The sequence below is a fragment of the Crinia signifera genome, chromosome 19 (genome assembly GCF_055691185.1).
Source record: "Crinia signifera chromosome 19, ASM5569118v1, whole genome shotgun sequence".
In the NCBI taxonomy this organism is placed as follows: domain Eukaryota; kingdom Metazoa; phylum Chordata; class Amphibia; order Anura; family Myobatrachidae; genus Crinia; species Crinia signifera.
In genome coordinates, this window is record NC_139226.1 from 19,144,129 (window position 1) to 19,168,623 (window position 24,495).

At 43.8% G+C, this 24,495-nt stretch overlaps 2 protein-coding genes across 2 annotated transcripts; both read left to right on the plus strand.

Moving 5' to 3' along the window:
* The first annotated feature begins 10,799 nt into the window (after positions 1 to 10,799).
* Positions 10,800 to 11,783, plus strand: LOC146041456 (free fatty acid receptor 2-like). Its single transcript, XM_083161434.1, has one exon. It carries the CDS (start codon positions 10,800 to 10,802, stop codon positions 11,781 to 11,783), a length of 984 nt encoding a protein of 327 aa, XP_083017560.1.
* A 2,041-nt stretch (positions 11,784 to 13,824) lies between these two features.
* LOC146041457 (free fatty acid receptor 2-like) lies at positions 13,825 to 14,808 on the plus strand. Its single transcript, XM_083161435.1, has one exon. It carries the CDS (start codon positions 13,825 to 13,827, stop codon positions 14,806 to 14,808), a length of 984 nt encoding a protein of 327 aa, XP_083017561.1.
* Positions 14,809 to 24,495: the final 9,687 nt, after the last annotated feature.

The window sequence follows — 24,495 nt, forward strand, 5'->3', positions numbered from 1 at the left end:
TTGGTATGTCATACAATGATATTATTGTACAGGTTGAGTATCCCGTATCTGAGTATCCGTTATCCGAATTATTCCGAAAACCAGACATTCCAGAAAGTGAAAAAAATATATTTTTTTTTTGCTAAAAACTCACTGGGGACATTTGTAACAGCCCTACTGAGGACATGATATGTAACTGGCACTATATATGTGCAAGACAGTGATTGCTTGGCATTCAAATTCAGTATCTGAGATAGTACACAAATTTTGTTTCATGTTTTGAAACCTTGTTTTTTGAACAAATAAAATATATTTGTGTGTATTTTATGTGGTAATAAAATATATTTGTGTGTATTTTATGTGTTTATACAGCATAAATGCAAGATACTTCAAAATACATAATTGAAATATTAAAATATTCCGAAATACGGAATAATCCGTTATCCAAAATTCTCCTGGTCCCGAGCATTTTGGATACGGGATACTCTACCTGTATAGCTAATGTAATACCCTATAAAATTGCATGCGATTCTGTGGGAGGTGCGATGCGATCCCCCATGGCATACAGAACAGTGCATAAATTACATTAAAAAAGCGCAACGCATCGCATCGCACGGCAAGGCACTAAAATGGCCCATGTGATGTGATGTCAATTTTCAGGGTGCGCTAATCTAAGTCACCACAGAATGACTTGGATTAGCAAGTGCTACAGAAATCATGATTATGGGCTTGCACGCAAGCCTGCAAATGGATATTTATGCAAAACATCCATTCCCAGTGCTGCGGGGAAATTCAGAAAGTAGCGGGGGGGGGGCGCAGTGGTGTAACTAGCGCTCCGCAGCCCTCGCGGTGGCGGGGGGGAGCCAGACCCACAGGGGCGCAGGATTTGTGTTATAGATATTTAGGGGACTCAGCAGGGCAGGACCACTCACCCATTACAACGCGTACCGTACGCGTCTGAGAGCAATATATTGCAGCGGGCGCCAGGCAGCCATGATGAGTGACGTCGGCTGTGATTGAGCCAATCGTGTTCATAACAGCAGCCAATCAGCAGCGGTTTGGCCAGCGCCAGATTTCAAATGCTGCCTGCGCTATGCGTCCTAACATTGTGATTAGGAAAATGGAGAGCCATAACAGACTCTTGTCTGTGACATGCTGCCAACCCCCCCCCCAGCACCTGCCGCTCACGGGAGAACATCAAGAGATCCGTCAGAGTGGTATGCCAGCCCGGCATAGGAGGAGCAGCAGCAGCCGTGGTCTCCAGATCGGGATAGGAGTCACCTGCTGTGACTCACTGGAGTCACAGAAGACGAGCGGTGCCTATGGGTGGAATGCATGCCGGGAGCTGGGTAAGCGGCCGCGGGCAGGTGACACTCAGGAGTCAGCTTGAAGGAGAAGTGTCCACAGAAGAAGTGTCCCGTTGAGAACAGGCGGGACGGCCACGAGTGGAGCATTCAGGTGTCTGAAGGCCTGCCATGGAAAACGGGCAGGGCACCCTCCGGGAGCATAAAGTTTGTCGTGGGAGGTGGACAGTGGTTGTCCAGGGATGTGTCCGGGAGCTGACTTTCTGACGGTACATGGCTTCGGGGTCTGAGGCAAAGCCAGGTTTGTGTATAGTTTTATAGCGTGGGTTGTGGTCCAGGCATATAGTGCTGAGATAGTGCTGTAGTTTAGTGGTATACTGTAATATGTAGTGTGGGGAGGTAATGCAGTAAGGTAGTTTGGGTATGTATATTGCTGGGATGTAGTGTGGGTCTATAACAGTGATTTAGTGCAGTCATGTAATGCAGTGCTGTATTGTTGGGAGGTTACATAGTGGGGGGGGGGGGGCACCACAAAATATTCAGCTGGGGGGAGCTAAATTTGTAGTTACGCCACTGGGGGGGCGGGTATTCCCATCCAGGGGGTGGTGTTACATGGCTACTGCTGCATTGTGAGCCAATCAGAATCAGGCCCTATATACCTGTAGTCTTGTCTGCACAGTCTTTTCTTCTATTTGATTTTGAATGCGGTTGAAAACTGTTTGATGTCCATTCGATTTGATTTTGATTCAATTTTATCACTGATATAGTATTTTATAGCTCCGTCTCTGCCTGTTCGCAGACTTTTGGTTGGGAAGAACCGCAACAGGGTGATATACTGGCCAGGAAAAACCTAACCTGATTGGACATGGGACACTCGTTCTTCCCTCAATATTTATAGAGTTCATTCTATATAATGGGTCTGCTTAAATTACTCACATAGATGAGGATTAGCATGTACAGCAAATATTTTATCACATTCCCATCAGAAGCTTCTATGTTCTCGTTGTGTTCACAATTACAAAGCATTATACAATGGGCCTAATTCAGACCTGTTCGCTAGGCTGCGTATGTTCATAGCCTAGCGAACAGATAAATGGCGCCTCGCGATCAAACGCGCCTCGCCGCAGCGTGAACCCCCACATTTTCGCAGACCATTACAGGATTTTTTTTCGCGTTCGCAAAGGCAGTCTTGACTGATTTTTATCTTGGCCGAAGATGGCCGAATTCAGGGAGGACAATGACATCATCCGCAACCAAAGCAGGCATTGGCAGGGGAACGCCCAGCATTCTCCTGCATTCCCCTGCCATTGCAGACCCCCGCCAATGAAAAAGGGGTCCGCATTCTGACCCTTAGGAACGGGTGTGAATCGGCCACAATGTTTCTTCTAGAGGCTATCACCTGGCTTCTCACGGACAATGGATAAAGACTTTATTAATGCTTGACAAACTTCTGAGGTCATCAAAATAAATGGTTATTTGCTTATTAACAAGTTAGGCAAAGGAAACAGCGCCCTCTACTTCTCATGTTGACAGAATGAATACGATTTACTAACGACTTCTAGAAATTCTAGCATGTCAGATGTATAATTAGATAAGCATTTAGAGCAGCTATATTAATGACTGCTGTCACGGACCCACCGGTCGCCTGTTCAGATATGTCAATCCGAGCAGCTCCGGCTGTGACTGGGGTTCATTTTGGACACAAGAGTCCCCACTATGAGGTACGCCGCGCCACCAGCAGGCTTGATTTAGCGCTTACAAATTGCGCAAGGTACGACTTGCTCGCACCTGACCACACAATACAGTATAAAAATAAGGTAACGCTGACCACTCTTCTTTGGCTAAAAAGCTACTAAGAATCACAAAATCAGAACAGGGAATATGTATTATTTATTCCTAGAAATACTACAGAGCTTTAAGTGGCAAAAAGGGTTACAAGATATTACAATGATTTTAAAAGTACACACAAGAGAAATGCAATTCAGAAATAAAAGGGAACTAAAAAATGACAGAACTGTATCTTACACCCAAGTACTCATTCTGTAGTGGGGGGGTCTCCACATAAAATCAAACAGGTCGCTTCTAGCTAGTTTGCTGGTCCCCCAAGAAGTAACACTCATATTTTGACAGGAGAGGGGTTTTATCTGCAGGCTCCCTCATCCCTCCTACCCTTGGGATTTGAACCCTTTCCTTGCTGATCACTAGGGAATGTCCCTGGTTGATTGAAGAATTGGTCCACTGCTTTGAAGTGGTTTGGTACACATTCCACACGTGATAAGAGACCTTGCCTAGGCACTATGGTTCTAACCCCCAATCTGGTTTATGAGGGGTCTCAGATCTTATCTGACATCCTAACTCCAAAGAATTCTACAGATGGTCAATCTGAGGGTATTCAGACTCAACCTCCCTTTAGGTCACATTAAGTTTACACACATACTACAAGACATGCCCTGATCTCACACATAATAATAACAGGAGGCATGCTTATACAAAAAAATACCAACAATACATTGATCTCACACATAATAATAACAGGAGGCATGCTTTATTCGGCCTACCACCTGATCTGATCGTTACAACTGTCATGACAATAAACATCAGAGTCAAATTCGCTGCCATTTTCCGACAATCCGCTGCCTTTTTTTGACAAACTTTGGGATTTTCGACAGTCGGAACATGGAATTCCAACTGTCAAATTACAATCCAGAGGACCGAAAACAGCCTGGGATTCCGACTTTCGGGATGTTCCATCAGTTGGAATCCCAGATTGTATGCCTCCCAAAGTGTTGCTGAAACTACTGTAAATCCTAATTTATTATGGCACTATTTCTGGTTTGATTGCTGTCTTTCTCAGGGGGGTGAAATCTTTGCCTCTCTGCTATTGTTTAAAGGGAGATGCAACAAGTGTACTGATGATGAGAAGAAAGAAGATCCACTTCCTATGGGTACGCCAACAGAAGGTAACATCATAAATAAACAAACAAACACAGATCTTATTAAGGTACACCACAGTACTGTGGTTACTGGTTCTCTACAGTTTTGAATGCCAACAAGTCATATTTCTCTATTTAGGATTGTTTTTAAATTTACTGTTGTAGGCAGATTGCCGGTCACATTAGATTTAGTCACTTTCAAAGGTTATATCGACGTCAAGGAAATGTTTATGACTACATGCAGTGAGGTTCCAGGTGGTTTATGGCTTTATGACTAAGAATTATTATCTAATTTACGGTAACTAAAAATATCTGATGGTTACATACTGTTAACAGATGAGTGTCTTATGTTTGCCTACCGCCTATAAATGCATACAGTATATTGTTTATTACTGCAGTATTTTAAGGTCAAGTAATTATCATTAATGCCCTAATATTGGTGCTGTACTCATGGCATTGTAGGGTACATATCTTCAGGGCTGGATTAACAATGGGTCTGATGGAGCTACAGCTCCATAGGCCCATTTTGTAGCTGAGGGCCAGGGCTTTCCAATGAGCTCAGCCCCGCATGGCTAGCCCCCCAGGACCAGAGATACCGTCAGGCAAACCTGGAACGTTTTCCCATAGGATAATTCTGACTCCCACCTGGTTCCAACCGCTTCCAGTTCCCCCTCCGGCATCACAGAAGGTCAAGGTTGATCTCAGTGGAACCCAAAATTGCTGGACCTTCAATCTGATATCAGGTTGGTCCATACGGGGTTAATTGATTCCAGAGATATTGCGGATAAACCAATTTTTTTTATTTCTGAAATGTAATTTCATGGCTGTTCATGTTGTTTGAGGACAGATTTCTCTGGAACCAAATGGCCCAGTTTCATGGGACCAAAATCATTTGAAGCCCACATGTAAATGGATCAGTTGGTTCCAAAGATATAGCTGGTTGTTTAAAGGGGGGGGGGGGGTGGTTTTCTCTCCCCCTCATACCAGAAAATGCAGGGTGTAGGCAGGTGTAAAAGGGGCCAGCCCGGGGATGTCCTGCATGATCCTGGGACCATATTCCCGGGTAAGTGCCTGCATTTTCTGATGTGAAAGGGGTATTATTTAAAATAGCCGGGACCTGCAGTGCTCTGAATACAGCCAGGCAGCCCCCTGCTCTCTGCCTGGCTGTCAATGGCTGTCATTTCTGCAAGGCGGCAGCTGCCCCCCAGTTACCGCGAGCATGTATTCCACCTTGGCAATGAGCATGTAATCCCACATGGCAATGAGCATGGAACCCCTGTCAGTGAGCATGTGGATAAGCAGCATTTATATAGCATCATTTTAAATAGGCATTATGGTGTTTGGCATAATACGTAATGGACATTATGGTGTGTGGCTTAACGTAATGGGCATTATGGTGTCAATTTTTAATGAGCGCCTTTGGCGCGCAATGCCTCTGTTTATGAGGCATAATTTGCACTATTGCTCAGTTTGTTTGGTATAGTGTGTATTGTGGCTCTATCCATGTGGAAAAATGTGAATATTGGCTCAGTCGGTGTGAATTTTGGCTCATTCCATGTGGCATAATGTGTAAGAGGCAAGTACAGTGTAAGGGGGTTACTATTGTGTTGCATGATTTGTATAAGGGGTATATGGTGTGGTAAACTTGGGTGACCACAAAAAAGGTGCTGAAATGTTGTCTACCAAGTTTTGGCTTTCAGTAATTTTTTTATGACTGGAGTGCTGCCTCACCCCGCAAGCAGTGTCGGACTGGGGCATGAAGGGCCCACCAGGGAAATGCACTCACAGGGGCCCACCAAGGGGCGTGGTCTTTTTGAAGGGTGTGGCCATCTGACCAGAGAGGAGTGGCTATACACTATGCAATTTTGGGCCAATTTCATCCGATTTCGGCACTTTGGGATGATAATCGGGCATAATCGGGGCAAAATCGCAGGTGTGTGATATCTGATCCGTAAATCCCCCACCCTGATAATAAAGCACATCCTGATAATAACGCACATAGGTCCCACAGATAATACAGCAAATACCCCCCCCCCAGATATTACAGCACATTAGGTCCTCCACACACAGATAATAGTACAGCACGTAGGTCCCCCCACATATAATACAGCACATACGTCCACCCCACCCAGATAATAGTACAGCACATAGGCCCCCCCCATATAGTACATTACATAGGTCCCCCACTCAGTTAATAGTACAGCACATAGGCCCCCATATAGTACATTACATAGGTCCCCCCACTCCGATAATGGTACAGCACATAGGCCCCCCATATAGTACATTACATATGTCCCCCTACTCAGATAATAGTACAGCACATAGACCCCCAATAAAATATATTACATAGGTCCCCCCACTCAGATAATAGTACAGCACATAGCCACCACCCCATATAATACATTACATAGGTCCCCCCACTTGAATTTTTGTTGAGACTCTCTTCTATTTCTCCTGTCTCTACCAGTTCCTCTATTCTTCCTTCTTTCCACTATTCTTCCTCTCTTCATCTATTTCTCCTGTCTCCCCGTAATTTTTCCACATATTCCTCGTATTCACCCCTATACTTCTTTAAAGTTACCCCATCTCTCACTGTTATTCCTGTCATTCTTTTTTCACATTTCTTACTTTATTAGTATTCTTCTCTCCTCCTCTCTTCTGTCTCTTTTTTTGAATCGGCTGCTGGGTGGGTGTGTGCCGGGTTGCTACCTGGGTGGTCCTGGGACTGAGGCTGGTTGTTGTTTCTTGGACCAACCAGCTACTCCTAGCACAGATTACCGAGTGCTGCGCCGAGCGGGTCCGCCGCGCAACATCATGATGCGGCAGACATCCGCAAGGCTCCTCTGGGAATGGAGCCTGAAAAATGCCGGAAATTTCTGCAGCCTGTTGCCGCCGGGTCAGTCAATAGCTGATGACTATCCGGCGGCAATAACTACTATGCTGGCTAGCCTGCTGTAGGCCCCCGCCCCCTTGCACAAGGGGGCGTGGTTACAAACCAACGGGGCCCACCGGGGGATCCCCCGGGGCCCCGCCAGGCCAGTCCGAGCCTGCCTGCAAGTATCTTAGGACATCGGCATCCTGCGGTTGCACTTTTGGAGGACACCCACCAATATTCTTCCTATGCTAGCCCCCTGCCTTTTCCAGGCATATATAATTAGTTGAAAGTATTTACACAAATAGAGACACACCCATGAACATACCCTCCAAACAGAACACTGGTCACGCCCCCCACATTATTAGGTGCTGGCCACAACCCCTATTATTGCGCAAAATAGGCCCTTGATCATAGGTACCGATTTATGTTTTTGCTGGTGGGTGCTCAAGCCAACAATATAAAAGGGGTGGCTTCATATTATGGAGCACAGTTGTCTCCAATATTCAAATTACAGCAACAGAGTTCCACATACATAAATGCCCCCACAGTGCAGGAACATAAATGCCCCCACAGTGCAGGTACATAAATGCCCCCACAGTGCAGGTACATAAATGCCCCCACAGTGCAGGTACATAAATGCCCCCACAGTGCAGGTACATAAATGCCCCCACAGTGCAGGTACATAAATGCTCCCACAGTGCAGGTACATAAATGCTCCCCACAGTGCAGGTACATAAATGCCCCCACAGTGCAGGTACTCCGTGGACAGAATACACTGTTCCTGGCATACTGTTTCCCAGGTGGTGGGTCCAGGTGGGTGCTGCAGCCGCAAATTAGCAAGTTAATATGGCAGCCCAGCAGCGGGACTCGGGCCCATGGGTGCTCATCAATTTTCGTGGGTGCTCGGCCCCTTGGGCACCCACAGTATCGGCACATATGCCCTTGATCATTTTCAGCTCTAGGCCTATTTAGACCTTAATCTGGCACTGCATATCGTACTATAAGAGGAAGGCGGTATCTCCACTTGTTAGACCAGGAATCTATTAATCATGATCACTAAATTCTAATAAAACAACAAATGGTATTGAGTGCTACAGGAAGGATTTGCCTTGTTGGAAACTTGCTAAAATGTAAAGAGCAGACTATGGCCCTTATTCTAGTTGATTCGGACAGATGCGTATTTCGGACAGTAACCGAGTGTTCTTAGCCCCGTCTGTCATATGTATCGCTCACACCGTCCGAATGCGGTAAGACGCCGACCGAACGGACCGCGAGTGGATGTTTCATGTGCACACCTCCCCCATCTGTGGGAACCTCCCCCATCCTCCGATGGTCGCCGACCATCGAATTATGGACCGAGCAGTCAGGCAGCACCGAGTGCTCCAGACCACTCGGGCATTTCTCCGTATGAAAGCAGGGATATGGGCGGGCAGCTGGCATCAGGCTATGTCATATGTCTGCCCCCCACAGGTGCGTCATGGCCGCATTACCATACGTACGCCCAGCGTTTTCATGGGAACGCCCATGAAACGCGGGACGTACACATATGGTAATGAGCCCAAACATCCCTTCATGCCCCTCTCCACCCCCTGCTCGGATGGTTCCATACAATCAGTTTCTGCATGGACCTCACTCCGTGTTCGGACGTGCGAGGAGTTCGCACATGTGCAGATACGCCTCTGCACATGCGCAAATACCAAACATCGGACGTCCGACCACACGCAGAGCTGACTCAATCAGAATAAGGGCCTTTGTTTTAATGCAAATCTAGAAAGTATAAGATATTTTAACTTATTTCCCCAAAACATTTAGGAAGATAATACCAGAGGAAGCTGCCGAAGGCTGTGCCATCAGCTCTTTAAATATGGGCAATAAGTATAGTGTCCAATAGTTATAGATCTTATCTGTTGCTTGTTACCATCAATGTATACGATATCCAGTCATTTGATCTACAGTGTCTAGATTGACAGTCCAAAGGTTGACAACTATTGGTTGACAGTCAAAAGGTTGACGTGGTCAAAAGGTCAACAGTCAAAGGGTTGACATGAAAAAATTGCTGTGAGTGTTTTATGATTTTGTGGAAAAACCCAACTTGTTCATACTTCACCATCCATGTAGGCGTAGAGGCCCTTATCCAGATCTGATCACAGTACAAATTTGTTCTCAAAATGGGCAAAACCATGTGCACTGCAGGTGGGGCAGATGTAACATGTGCAGAGAGAGTTAGATTTGTGTGAGTTATTTTGTTTCTGTGCAGGGTAAATACTGGCATCATTATTTTTACATGGCAATCTAGATTTCAGTTTCAACACACCCCATCCAAATGTAACTCTCTCTGCACATGTTACATCTCCCCCAGTGGCGTAATTAATATTTTTGAGCCCCACCCCCCCTTGCCGAAATTGACATCGCCGCCCCCCACCCATAGCCCCCGCCCTCCCATGTAAAGTTAAGACCCCCTTACCCCTCCGCATGACGCCACCGCATTCCTGGTTCCGACACCGCAGATATCCTCCTGGCTCCGTCTCCTGCAGTTATGAAAAATTGCATGGCAAAATGGCTGCCCCCTAATAGCAGACAGTTTTCTCCTCTAACATTCCTAAAAACTGTCTGCTGTATGGGGGCAGCCATTTTGCCATGAAATTTTTCATTACACGACAGGAGGATATCTGCGGTGCCGGACCAGGCAGAAATGTGGCGGCAGCGGCATGCGGAGGGGTAAGGGGGGCTTCTCTGAGCAGTGTGACCTGATGTGCACCGGCAGCGCCACGCTGGCGCTTGCTCCCCCAAGCAGCAGATAGATAGAGAGATAGATAGATAGATAGATAGATAGATAGATAGATAGATAGATAGATAGATAGATAGAAACCTGTAGATAGATAGAAGATATCTTGCACGTCAACCAAAAAAGTTGTAGTGACCATGCCTGGACCCCATTCGAAGAAATAAAGAATTCCTTTACTTAAGGTTTTTTAAACATGACATCACTTTTTTTTCAGCAATGGACACTGCAACCATAATAGATTATCTGATCGCTTGTCAACTGTAGTCACTCAATTTCTTTATGTTTGTACAGTGTTTGTTTAGCTAAAGGTCCAGTCAGGGCTGTGATGGCTGTAAATGATCTTCTCTTAGTTACAGTCTCTATGGGACCCAACCGTTAACCGTGGGCATGGATCCTGTACCAGCTAACACTCTCTCCATCCTGCAATATTAAATATTTTGTATGACCAACGGTGTAAATCTCTCGTAGGCTTATCACTTAATTGGCAGTATTTCAGTACTGATCTTAACCCACGTTATAGAGTCAGTCCTGAATTTATTGCTTTATGAGCCGTTAGCTAATGCAGGCTTGTTAAACAGGCTTGTTGGATGTCATGTTACGGGTGATCAGCAATCTTTCTGGACCATTTCCCATCCATTTAGAGAACAAAAATAAAGGGCAGATTGGCTACGAGCCAGGCGTTTAATAATTCACTCAAAACTGGCTTTGAAATTTACAGCAGCCTCTCTTCTAGGCTGGACAAGTCAAGTTGAGCAGTAGTTCCTGATACATCAGAGTGACCACAATCGGAGGACGCTATTCTATACACAAGCATTGCATTGGAAGTGGGACTACTAGACAGCTTTGCCTATTTTTTGGTCAACCAAGAAGAGCGAAGATGTCTTCATCCACATACTTTCTGACCATCACTGGCTACCTCTAAAATGTATATGGATACTCTATCGCTGTCAATTTATGTGATGACCATGATCTTGGGCTTGCCATCAAACATCCTGGCATTCTACATTTTTTGCAAGAAGGCTCGGAGCAGGCTGACCCCAAATCTCATCTATATGATTAATCTTTGTATCTCCGACCTGGTGTTTATTATGTTCTTACCAATAAAAATAATGGAGACTTTTCTATGTGACTGGACCCTGCCTGAAATCTTATGTCCCCTCTTTAACTTAATTCACTTTGGCACCATATACGCCAGCGTGTGCTTCCTTAGTGCCGTGAGTGTTGGCCGATACCTGAGTGTGGCTTTCCCAATCAAGTACAGGATTTACAAGAAGCCCAAGTACTCATTTCTGATCTGTGTAGTTCTCTGGATGATTGTCATTGGCCATGTGGCTTTCATCTTCATCTTGGAGACCTCTCAAAATGGCTATCTTGAAACGTTTCTTGTCCATAAAGGAGATAGGGTTGTCTGCTATGAAAACTTCACCGCCGAACAGTTGGAATTGGTAGTACCAGCGAGGCTGGAGATGGCCATAGTCCTATTTTTCTTGCCTTTGGGGATCACCATCTTTTGTTACACCCGTTGTATCCAGATTCTAATGAGGTGCTGCATGCACGCAAAGCACAAAAAGAGAGCCATTCGCGTCGCAGTGACAACGTTGATTGTTTTCATTGTTTGTTTCGCTCCTTATAACATTTCACATGTGGTGGGCTTCGTACAAAATACGAACGTGTCATGGCGCAAATTGGCTCTGTTGCCTAGTACGTGCAATGCCTTCCTAGACCCTCTCATCTTCTACTGCTTGTCTTCTTCTGTTGATCAAGGGTTTTACAAAGCCTGGAAGTCACTACAGAAAACATACGGCATGTCCAAGAGAAAACTTTCATCTGTGTTCATGAAGGAACCTCCGGACAAGTCAAAGGCGCGGGGTATAAAAACTATTTCAGCATCTTTACAAGCCGAATAAGCAAGGATATGATGTATTGAAAAACAAGCACTGCGGACCTAAAAAGAACAGTAAAATAATAAATGATCATTTTCAAAAACGATTTTTAAAACTTTCCTGTCAATATACTGTATGTTCAAAAAACTGTCAAAACCTTTCCCCAAATTTTACCTTTGTTATTTTAACTTTGGGAGTGGCATTTGTGGCTGTTTTATGTTGGTACCATTAATGGTAGGTTTCAGTTTTAATTTTTTTAGTGTCATATTGTAACTGATTGTTTACATCATACATCATTGCAGCAGTCATGCCAAACCGCCCCCTTCCGCTATGCAAGGTCCCATGAAATTCTACTAGCGTCAGGCATATTTTTTGCATATCATTTGCCAAAAATTTCAAAATTGCATCTTAGTCACATGAGTGGACACAACTAGCACACAAAATTTGACTGTGATAATTAATTTACTATAAGACGTTTGTATATCTGTGTGCAACGGAGTCCCTGAATCTGTATATGACATTGCACGGTGCAGTAGCTGAAGTTTATTTCCATGCCAAGATTTATTTATGGGTTTTGTTGCAGACTCAGACATACACACCGATATACAAATGTTGCATATCAAACGAATCATCCTAGTTGTATCATGTTGTGGCTAAGACACAGTGGGGGAAATATATTAGGATTACAGATTCAGAAAGTGAGAGATTTGGTAAGAAATCTCCACTTCTTTTAAAGTGGCAATTATTTACAATGCAAAATCAAACTGGTTTTGCAGTGTAAATGATTGCCGCTTTAAAAAAACTGGAGATGTCTTACCAAATCTCTCACTTTCTGAATCTCTAATCCTATTAAATTCCCCCAGTGTCTCTGCATGGCACATTAAGGCTAGATGGATGAGGACACATTTATAAATTGTTAACTCTCAAATTTAAAAATCAGTTTTTTATTTAAATAAAAAAAAAAATTTAATAAGCAAAACTACAAGAATTAATTTCAAAAATGTATTTATTTTTTTAACCATTAAACATATTTCTTTGTGCAGCAAAATCCTAAAGGATTAGTTTGAAATGGCAATGTTGCAAATCATTAAGCTCCATCCCTCAGCTAATGGGTGGTCCTGTGCACCCCCGGACCACCCCCTAGATTCGCCTATGATAGATAGATAGATAGATAGATAGATAGATAGATAGATAGATAGATAGATAGATAGATAGATAGATAGAAACCTGTAGATAGATAGAAGATATCTTGCACGTCAACCAAAAAAGTTGTAGTGACCATGCCTGGACCCCATTCAATGAAATAAAGAATTCCTTTACTTAAGGTTTTTTAAACATGACATCACTTTTTTTCGCCAACGGACAATGCAACCATAATAGATTATCTGATCGCTTGTCAACTGTAGTCATTCAATTTAATTTTGTTTGTACAGTGTTTGTTTTGCTAAAGGTCCAGTCAGGGCTGTGATGGCTGTAAATGATCTTCTCTTAGTTACAGTCTCTATGGGACCCAACCGTTAACCGTGGGCATGGATCCTGTACCAGCTAACACTCTCTCCATCCTGCAATATTAAATATTTTGTATGACCAACGGTGTAAATCTCTCGTAGGCTTATCACTTAATTGGCAGTATTTTAGTACTGATCTTAACCCACGTTATAGAGTCAGTCCTGAATTTATTGCTTTATGAGCCGTTAGCTAATGCAGGCTTGTTAAACAGGCTTGTTGGATGTCATGTTACGGGTGATCAGCAATCTTTCTGGACCATTTCCCATCCATTTAGAGAACAAAAATAAAGGGCAGATTGGCTACGAGCCAGGCGTTTAATAATTCACTCAAAACTGGCTTTGAAATTTACAGCAGCCTCTCTTCTAGGCTGGACAAATCAAGTTGAGCAGTAGTTCCTGATACATCAGAGTGACCACAATCGGAGGACGCTATTCTATACACAAGCATTGCATTGGAAGTGGGACTACTAGACAGCTTTGCCTATTTTTTGGTCAACCAAGAAGAGCGAAGATGTCTTCATCCACATACTTTCTGACCATCACTGGCTACCTCTAAAATGTATATGGATACCCTATCGCTGGCAATTTATGTGATGACCATGATCTTGGGCTTGCCATCAAACATCCTGGCATTCTACATTTTTTGCAAGAAGGCTCGGAGCAGGCTGACCCCAAATCTCATCTATATGATTAATCTTTGTATCTCCGACCTGGTGTTTATTATGTTCTTACCAATAAAAATAATGGAGACTTTTCTATGTGACTGGACCCTGCCTGAAATCTTATGTCCCCTCTTTAACTTAATTCACTTTGGCACCATATACGCGAGCGTGTGCTTCCTGAGTGCCGTGAGTGTTGGCCGATACCTGAGTGTGGCTTTCCCAATCAAGTACAGGATTTACAAGAAGCCCAAGTACTCATTTCTGATCTGTGTAGTTCTCTGGATGATTGTCATTGGCCATGTGGCTTTCGTCTTCCTCTTGGAGACCTCTCAAAAGGGCTATCTTGAAACGTTTCTTGTCCATAAAGGAGATAGGGTTGTCTGCTATGAAAACTTCACTGACAAACAGTTGGAATTGGTAGTACCAGCCAGGCTGGAGATGGCCATAGTCCTATTTTTCTTGCCTTTGGGGATCACCATCTTTTGTTACACCCGTTGTATCCAGATTCTAATGAGGTGCTGCATGCATGCAAAGCACAAAAAGAGAGCCATTCGCGTCGCAGTGACGACGTTGATTGTTTTCATTGTTTGTTTCGCTCCTTATAACATTTCACATGTGGTGGGCTTCGTACAAAATACGAACGTGTCATGGCGCAAATTGGCTCTGTTGCCTAGTACCTGCAATGCCTTCCTAGACCCTCTCATCTTCTACTGCTTGTCTTCTTCTGTAGATCAAGGGTTTTACAAAGCCTGGAAGTCACTACAGAAAACATACGGCATGTCCAAGAGAAAACTTTCTTCCGTGTTCATGAAGGAACCTCCGGACAAGTCAAAGGCGCAGGGTATAAAAACTATTTCAGCATCTTTACAAGCCGAATAAGCAAGGATATGTGTATTGAAAAACAAGCACTGCGGACCTAAAAAGAACAGTAAAATAATAAATGATCATTTTCAAAAATGATTTTTAAAACTTTCCTGTCAATATACTGTATGTTCAAAAAACTGTCAAAACCTTTCCCCAAATTTTACCTTTGTTATTTTAACTTTGGGAGTGGCATTTGTGGCTGTTTTATGTTGGTACCATTAATGGTAGGTTTCAGTTTTAATTTTTTTAGTGTCATATTGTAACTGATTGTTTACATCATACATCATTGCAGCAGTCATGCCAAACCGCCCCCTTCCGCTATGCAAGGTCCCATGAAATTCTACTAGCGTCAGGCATATTTTTTGCATATCATTTGCCAAAAATTTCAAAATTGCATCTTAGTCACATGAGTGGACACAACTAGCACACAAAATTTGACTGTGATAATTAATTTACTATAAGACGTTTGTATATCTGTGTGCAACGGAGTCCCTGAATCTGTATATGACATTGCACGGTGCAGTAGCTGAAGTTTATTTCCATGCCAAGATTTATTTATGGGTTTTGTTGCAGACTCAGACATACACACACAGATATACAAATGTTGCATATCAAACGAATCATCCTAGTTGTATCATGTTGTGGCTAAGACACAGTGGGGGAAATATATTAGGATTACAGATTCAGAAAGTGAGAGATTTGGTAAGAAATCTCCACTTCTTTTAAAGTGGCAATTATTTACAATGCAAAATCAAACTGGTTTTGCAGTGTAAATGATTGCCGCTTTAAAAAAACTGGAGATGTCTTACCAAATCTCTCACTTTCTGAATCTCTAATCCTATTAAATTCCCCCAGTGTCTCTGCATGGCACATTAAGGCTAGATGGATGAGGACACATTTATAAATTGTTAACTCTCAAATTTAAAAATCAGTTTTTTATTTAAATTAAAAAAAAAATTTAATAAGCAAAACTACAAGAATTAATTTCAAAAATGTATTTATTTTTTTAACCATTAAACATATTTCTTTGTGCAGCAAAATCCTAAAGGATTAGTTTGAAATGGCAATGTTGCAAATCATTAAGCGAAACAAACTATGGTAAGTTATCAACTGTGAAATTTAATAGGATGAGAGATTCAAATAGTGAGAGATTTGGTAAGAAATCTCTAGTTGTTTTGAAAGCAGCAATCATTTACACTGCAAAACCACTTTCATTTTTGCAGTGTAAATGGAGATATCTTACCAAATCTCTCACTTTCTGAATATCTCATTCTATTACATTTCACCATATGTAATGAGTAATGCTGGACCAAAGATTTTATTGGCCCTGTTTGGGTCACTAATATCGAGACGGGTGCCGGACAGCCGGGTTCCCGACGGCCACCTGCTATTTTCTCTCATGACGGTCCACGACCCCCATAGAGGGAGAATAGAATAGGTGGTTCTCGTAGCGAGACACCATGCCCGCAGCATGGCGAGCGCAGCGAGCCCACAAGGGGCTTAGTGGAGCTCACCATGCTGTCTGGGTCCGGCCAGTCGGGATCCCGACGTCGGGCTAATGACTGTCGGGATCCCGACTGTCAGGCCCCTGTACCACACCCATCTAGACAAGAGCTTAAAAAAATCAGAACACATTTTAATTAAGTTCAATGAAAAAAATTTTTTTTAGAATTGTACTATTGTTTTGTGTACATAAAATTGAAGTTATGAATTTATGGTATGATTTACATTTTGTGATACTTTTATACTTAATAAATGTGTAAACATATGGATATTTTTTTATTAATCAGTTATTTTCTCATATTAATGTGCTAATGTTAATGCATCAGTAGTAAGGTGTTATAAGCTGGTTTATATGTTTTAAGATGCTTCATTCTTTAGTATTTGTTATTTAAACAGGTTTAATTCTACTGTTATAGTTTGTTTGCTGTATTGATACTTTTTTATCGTTTTATAGTTATCTAATGTGATAAAAAAGACCATTGCAATTCACACCTGTTTTTTTAGATTATTTCAGTGTTAATAGTATTCTTTGTTAACAGTTTTTAATGATTGCACTATGACAAATCATATAAGTAGGAATCAATATTTGTAGGCAGTGATCTGAAAAATATTTGCCCTATCAATGAGGTGATTCATTGGGATCTGTACAAGCTAATGATTTTAGATAGGACAATTCCATAAAAATAAGAATCAACATAGGTTTACTTCGTTGTCGTTATTAGTCATCTGAAGTGTCCTATTGTTGTAATAGATCTTATGGTCATTGCGAGCGCATTAAACTAAAGCTACCCATACACCAGAAAGACCTGCTCACAATCATGATTGTGTCCAGATTTCCCTTCAACTCCCAGGCACAAATTATGGTTTTTGGACACACAATGTACGCACAATGTGCACACAATCCATCGTACAATCCAGCTGCTTCATACAACAAATAGGCCAGTGCTCATTGCCAGGGGTTAATGCTCATTGCCAGGGGTTAATGCTCATTGCCAAGGGTTAATGCTTGTTGCCAGGAGTTAATGCTCATTACCAAGGGTTAATGCTTGTTGCCAGGGGTTAATGCTCATTGCCAAGGGTTAATGGCCATTGCCAAGGGTTAATTCTTGTTTACAGAGGTTAATACTCCTTGCCACGGGTTAATGGGGTCTAGAAGCTTCAGAGGAGACAGACACTAGAGGTCAAATTTAACCTCTAGAATCTGACAGGGTGACAGCATTGTGGCATTACCCAGAAGTGCCCGGAGAGCATAGCGTTGTGCTAACTGTCAGATGCTAGAAGTGGAATATGATCTCCAGCATCTGCCTCCTCCAAGGTGGAAGAGTGTGGGAGAAGGTGGCAGCGGCGTGCAGAGAAGTGCGGGGAAAGGTGGCGGCAGATGGAAGAGTGCGGCGGAAGGTGGTGATGGGGTAAGGCATCGGACCCGTCAAACAACCAATTGCATGTGCTCAAAATCACATGCAATCTGGTCCCAATATGTCTGATCAAACTTGCAACACAGCTGATCATAGACCAACATTTGACCCGCAGGACATCTCATTGCACAATTGTGTGCACACGATGTGCAAACAATCTGCATGAAATCAGTCTTCCAACCCCTTGAGTACCCTTGGGTGCAATCTCATTCAGGTGTATGGGGGCCTTATCAGTGTTTACTGAATGATGGACTAATATTATTCAGAGATAATAATTAAAGAGAGCTCACCCAGCCGCGCCGCTGCTTGCTCTGGACATGCTCCCGGCTATTTGCCATCACCAGCCGGTTGAAGCACGGGATCATCAATCCAGCAAGTGAGTTCCCTGCAAGCTTCACATTATCATCCAACCGTTTTCCCCCCATTCTCCCCTCATCAGTCCACTTATCATCTTGCCCATAACCATAACTGGATGGACTTTTCTAAGGACATCATTCCTGTACACCTAATCACAATATACCAGCTCCCCGTAAATTGGTTATTCCATCTTCCATTTAGTGGGTAAGAGTTACTGGACCTCATTTCATCACCAGAACTGTGCTAGGTTGAAGTGGTTGCCCATGTGTGTCTAATCATATTTTAGATTCATTGTCGTTTTGTGATTAATGCATTCCTAAATAATTGTTTTTTAATAAATATTATGTGTTTAATTCAGTGCGTTCTCTATAATTATTATCTCTGAATAATATTAGTCCATTTCTGTTTTATTGGGTCCCTTAAAGGTTCCCACTGGGAGCTGCCTTTTAAATACTTTGTTTTTGTTTGAAATTATCCTGCTATAATTATTTGCGCCTGATGTTTAGTTTTTAGTTTACTGAATGATAACTATATTATGGGCAAGCTTTCAATCATGTGCATATAAAGCAAAGAAAATACAGGTGATTGATTTTTTCACATATTATCTCAATATCAGGGTTAATCAAATGTAAATAAGGCAATTAAACAGCCATAAATATAATCTCTCCGTGATATGTTTAAATTAAAACGGATAACAGTAAATATTTTTCCATGACCAGAAAGATAACTGAGAAATTACCTTAAAATTCAGTTTTATAACAAAGTTTCTAAACACAAGCTCATTTTACAAGCCTGTCATGTTTGGTATTGGAATAACACTATTTTTGGTAGCAGGAACTCATTACAGATGGGTCCTCAAGCATCTTTCCTCAGTACACCGTATGATATGAGACACCTGACACAAGACAGTTGGCACCAACTATATAGTGCTGGGGTCATCCCATAGAACATACATACATACAAACATACGGGTAATATACTGTATGTGCTGGCTGGTTCCCAAGTGATCGGTATCACAGTGTGATTCAGGCGCCTTGTGGCACCTAGAACTCTGTATAAGGCATCACAATCCTTCTAAGCCCATCCCCAGACTCCCATTGGTTAGTTTCACAGGAGTATGGAGGCGGGCTTAGAAGAATTGTGATAGCTGAGACCATGGGGGCTCCACCATTTGACACATATTAGCATACTTTTACCAAATTTATGTAGATAGGACCCTCTTAAATGAAGTGTAGGCCCATGGACAAAACAATGCACTGGGTAGGGCAGCCGAGAGGGGGAGGGGGGAGCAGGTACTAATTACCCGGGCCCGGGTTTGCTGGAGGGGCCCTGGACCGAAGCCCACCCCCCTACCCCCTCTGACCCTCCAGGGCGGCAGCACACACCTCTGCAGCATGTGTTGTGCTGACAGCAGGCTCAGCATGAGCGTCTCACTGACAGCATGAGCTCAGCACAGCACATCCTGCTGTGAGCACAGCACATCCTGTAGGTGTGTGCCACTGCTGCCACTGCTGTTGCCGCTGAGGTGGTGGTGGGGGAATAATACCCCCTTCGACTTTCAAGAGTTTTTTTAACCCCCTCTAAACATTTTGTGGGCGTGGCCTAATCGCAGTAGGTGGCCACACCTCCCACTATTAGGTCACGCCCCAAAATGTTACCGGGGCCCAGCATACCTCTCAGCTGCCCTGGTATTTCATGCCCTACCATCCACTAGGGCGTGGTGGGAGAATAAAATAGTGTGCCGAGCGCAGCATCGCGAGTGAAGCGAGGGGATGCGGTGCACGGGAAACTGTGCCCATGTCGACCGTGTTGACATTCGGGCCAAAAAACTGTGAAAACCCCCATGTCAACCTTTTGACTGTCAACATAACCCCATGTGGACCTAGAACCATGTGGACCTATCCCCATGTAGACCTAACGATTGTCGACCAACTTGCTGTAGACCCAATGATCCCAACCCGTACAAATAATGTCACATTTAAATTGAGGGTAACAGAGCTGACATAAAGCGTTATACATTTTAATTACTGTAGATTAATTATTTACAATTATACAATGATGTATATATATTATACAAGTGTTGTGTTAGATAGATAGATAGATAGATAGATAGATAGATAGATAGATAGATAGATAGATAGATAGATAGATAGATAGATAGATAGATAGATAGATAGATAGATAGATAGATAGAATAATGCATTACTGGTAGAAATGCCCGGTAACTTCATGAAAAATGGATGTCGACATTGTGCTTGTGTCAACTTTGTGTCAATGTTTACTAGTGGTGGCTCCAGAGCTGGTGCTGCAGCACAGTTCAAATTTCAAATAGAGGGGACCCTGCGGCTGCCAGTGAGTCAGTTTGGAATGGCAGTTGGTGGCTGTGGCTTGGCCTCCCCTATTTGATTTTTGAACTGTGCTGCAGCCCCGCATCTGGAGCCTCCCCTGATGTCGACCTATTGCATGTCAACATTTTTCATGTGTTGACCTAATGACTGTCAATTAGACTCTGTCAACCTGGAGGGCTCAGCCCAACCCACCACGGATAACCTGTGGGCTGAGCCCTCTGTAATAACAAGTCACCTGTTATAATGCCCTTACTGGCTTCTCGTTTTGTGATGCATTTCAGTGCTGGATTGCCATGGAGTTCCAAGCCTGGAGAAGCAATAAAGTGGAAGGTGATAACACAACAGCCGGTCAGCTCCTAACTGTCATTTTTCAAACCCAGCCTGTAACTTAAACATTAGGAGCTGATTGGCAGCTGTTAGGGTGGCCAATCCCGGGATCGGCGGGAACCCGGAATTTGGCCCCCAAAACGCCGGGATTTCAATCCCGAGATTGGAGTTTCCAATCCCGGGATTAGACTGCGCATGCGCAGTCTAATTCCGGGCAGCGTCTGAGCACTCGCTCAGATGTTGCCCGGCTTCTCCCATGGCCGGCAGTGCTGTACTGCGCAGCGTGACGAGGTCAGAGGTCACACTGCGCAGCCCGCCCACCCAATCTTTCCGCCTCCAGGCCACCCCGTCACATAAGCCTGCCTACGAACCCGGCGGCAAACCAGCCAGCAGCCCTCCCGCCGCCTACTCAGCATACCCGGCTCCCGGCTGCACCCGGCTCCCACTGTAAGTAAATAGTGGGCGGCCAGGGCATTTTTTATTATTAGGGATGCCAATCCCGGGATCCCGGGAACCCTGTGATTGGGCATTTTTCAATCCTGAATCCCGGGATTCGATGATCGAATGATTTCTCCTGCCTTCAAGAATTATAGTCAGTCTAAACTGACTTTTGTTTCCTCCGCCGATTGCCGAAGACGTGGCAGGAATGCCCATTCCATAAAATGGCCATGCGCAAACCCCAACCGCCAGGGCTGCGGCCAAATTTAGATCGCTGATCCTGAATCGGCCCCCAACTTTATATTACGCATCAATGTATTCAAAGGCTGCTAGTGCGAAACTGTAATATTTCATATACGTTAAAAAATGATTATTATTACCGTATTTATCGGCGTATAACACGCACCGGCGTATAACACGCACCTTCATTTTAAGAGGGGATTTCTAAATAAAAACTTTATTACAGTGTTTATTAACATAATTGATTATCTGTAAAAGAAAAAAAAAAAATCCACCTTGAATAACAGAAGCAGGGCAGCACAGTTAGCACAGACATCCTTCTCCTCCTCCAGGCTACAGCCAGCGCTTGGGAAGGCTGATGACGCTGCTGTAGCCAGGGAGGAAGGAGTCACTGTGCAGGGAGGAGTTTTAAGTGTGCTGCTGCTGCGAGGACCCGACGGTGAGCAGCAGCAGCAGCAGCAGAGAACACGCGATTAGTAGGCGCCCCGTGGATGACAGGGAGGAGTTTTAAGCGTGCTGCTGCTGCGAGGACCCGACGCTGAGCAGCAGCAGCAGAGAACACGCGATTAGTAGGCGCCCCGTGGATGACAGGGAGGAGTTTTAAGTGTGCTGCTGCTGCGAGGACCCGACGCTGAGCAGCAGCAGCAGCAGCAGCAGCAGAGAACGCGCGATTAGTAGGCGTCCCGTGGATGACAGCAACGCGCATAACAGCAACACCCGGCATTACAGGCATTACAGGTACCCGCCGGGTGAAATTACCGCCGTATAGCACGCATATCGGCGTATAACACGCACCCATCTTTTCCCCCTATTTTCAGGGGGAAAAAAGTGCGTGTTATACGCCGATAAATACGGTATATTATGTTATACGCCATCACATTCTGTGTCACTCTGCTGAGTATACAGTGGAATCATTATCATGACCATGTCCCCTTGCAGCTAGCACTTGAAATTCCTAATCCCTACCATAAACCCCTACCCCACCGACCAGTATGTATGGGTTGTCACCTACTGCGTTATTTCCAGTATCAATATGTTCCCTCTATGGAGGACTGAAGAGCGATTGTGTAATTGCCCAGGAATAATTTGTTATGCTGGGGCGATGGAAAACCTGTTATTTACAACGAGATTCACAGACAAGACGATCCATTATACACGGGCAGCAAAGTCATTTTATTACTCAGATTTATTACCGCCAGGTTCTACAGAGCAAACAAATACTTACAGATCCAACGGGCATCAACCCCCTTTGTTTTGATCTGATGAGGAAACAAACAAGCGTGAATGTTACAATATAAGTATACATGCCAAACGTTGGGGTCAAGTCACTAACGCTTCTAAAAAAAAAAAAAAATCAACCAATCAGATCCTGTCTAGCATTTTCTATGATGCAAAAGACAGAATCTGAATGGTTGCTACGGGCAACGTCACCTCTTTTCATTTTAAGAGGCTTTTGTTTTATTTGTAATTAGAGCTTTTGCAACTTGAGCGACTCGTGGGGTTAATGAGCGACTATAGGTAACGCCATTAGCAGCAACCGGAAATCCAGGTCAGGAGACACTGAGGCCAATATTTGTTAAGATGGGAGTTCTATGTCACATGGGATGTTGCTATGGGCAACCAATCAGAATCTTCTTGTTAGCAAACACATCCCCCTGAATGGCAGTGAAGGAATTCATGTGTGGAGGGGGCAGCTATATGGCAGGGCGGCGCTAAGGTGCTCAGGGGGCAGCAAACCATCACTTGAAGTAAGCCCAGGGCCGGCGCTACCACTAGGCAGCTTTAGGCATTTGCCTGGGGTGATGGCCACTGGAGGGCATGGGAGCAGCTCTCCCCCCCCCCCTCGCCCCACACCTAACCCCCCATGGGTGCAGCTCTCCCCCCGGACTCGGCAGCGATGGCCGCACCTCTCTCCCTCCCCGGACTCGGTGGCATTGCCCCCTCCCCCCCCCCCAATCCTGCAGTGGCAGCCCCCGCTTCAGGCTTCCCCCCTCTACACGGCCCTTCACTCCTTCACACACACACACACACATCCCCCCCCCCGGACTCAGCAGCGGGCGCCGCATCAGCACCCCGGGAGCAGGTGAGCGGCAGGGCGCCCGGCCCTGATTTAGCTCAATATGTTCAGAGTACTTAAAGAACAACTAATGCAGTTGCAATAAATGTAATGTAATACACATGATATACACTTCATACATTTAGTTGATTGTCATGAAAGTGGTAATTAATATTAAAGATAGGCCTATGTAATGTGCTTTTTATGCCCGGAACATAAAACTTAGCCTTTCAGATTTAAATGTAGAAGGTTCATCTTCCAGACGTATAGTTTGTGTCTCCGAAGTCACTAAACGACAAATATAAACTGTTTCCACGTAAGACAGGAGCCAACGAACCATAAAGAAGGACAGGACACAGACAAGGTCAAAACCTTCTTTAACTCTTCCATTGGTACCAAAACCATTACCCAACTATAGTGTATATTTTGTCGGCGCCTGGCAGCTGACCAAGTTTATGATACACACACACACACACAAAATCATTACAAAGTCATAAAAAAGTAAGATCATTTTCTAGACCATTTTCTCATAAAAAAAAAAAAAGTTTCCTGTAAGAATTTAAAAACACTTTATTTTTGTTTTCCATATTTGAATAACTTTTTCCAATTTCATCAAATGTAAAATACCGGTACATGATAGGTTGCTCGATGTTGCAGCGCGCAGAGGTAAAATCAAGAGACCGTTGAAGATTTTTTTTACCTAGTCATTTCGTATTGGAGGGATTTCCAAGAAGCAGCCGGTCCCATCTCCTACCAGGTACAGTACTGTCATTTTCTTATTGTATCGCTCTCCCCAATGTGTTCAATGCTACTTAGACTAATAATATTTAATTAATTGATATTTCAAAAGCATTTGCACATTCCCCTAAGCTTTACAGAAAAGTCATTATTTTCTATCTTGTTACTTTTTTTTTTCATTGAATAGACTTTAACTTGCCTGTTTTACGGGGGTGGGTCATCTTTAACCCTGTAAAGCTTAACACATCAAGTAACATAGTTGCTCAGTGTCACCTCTGTC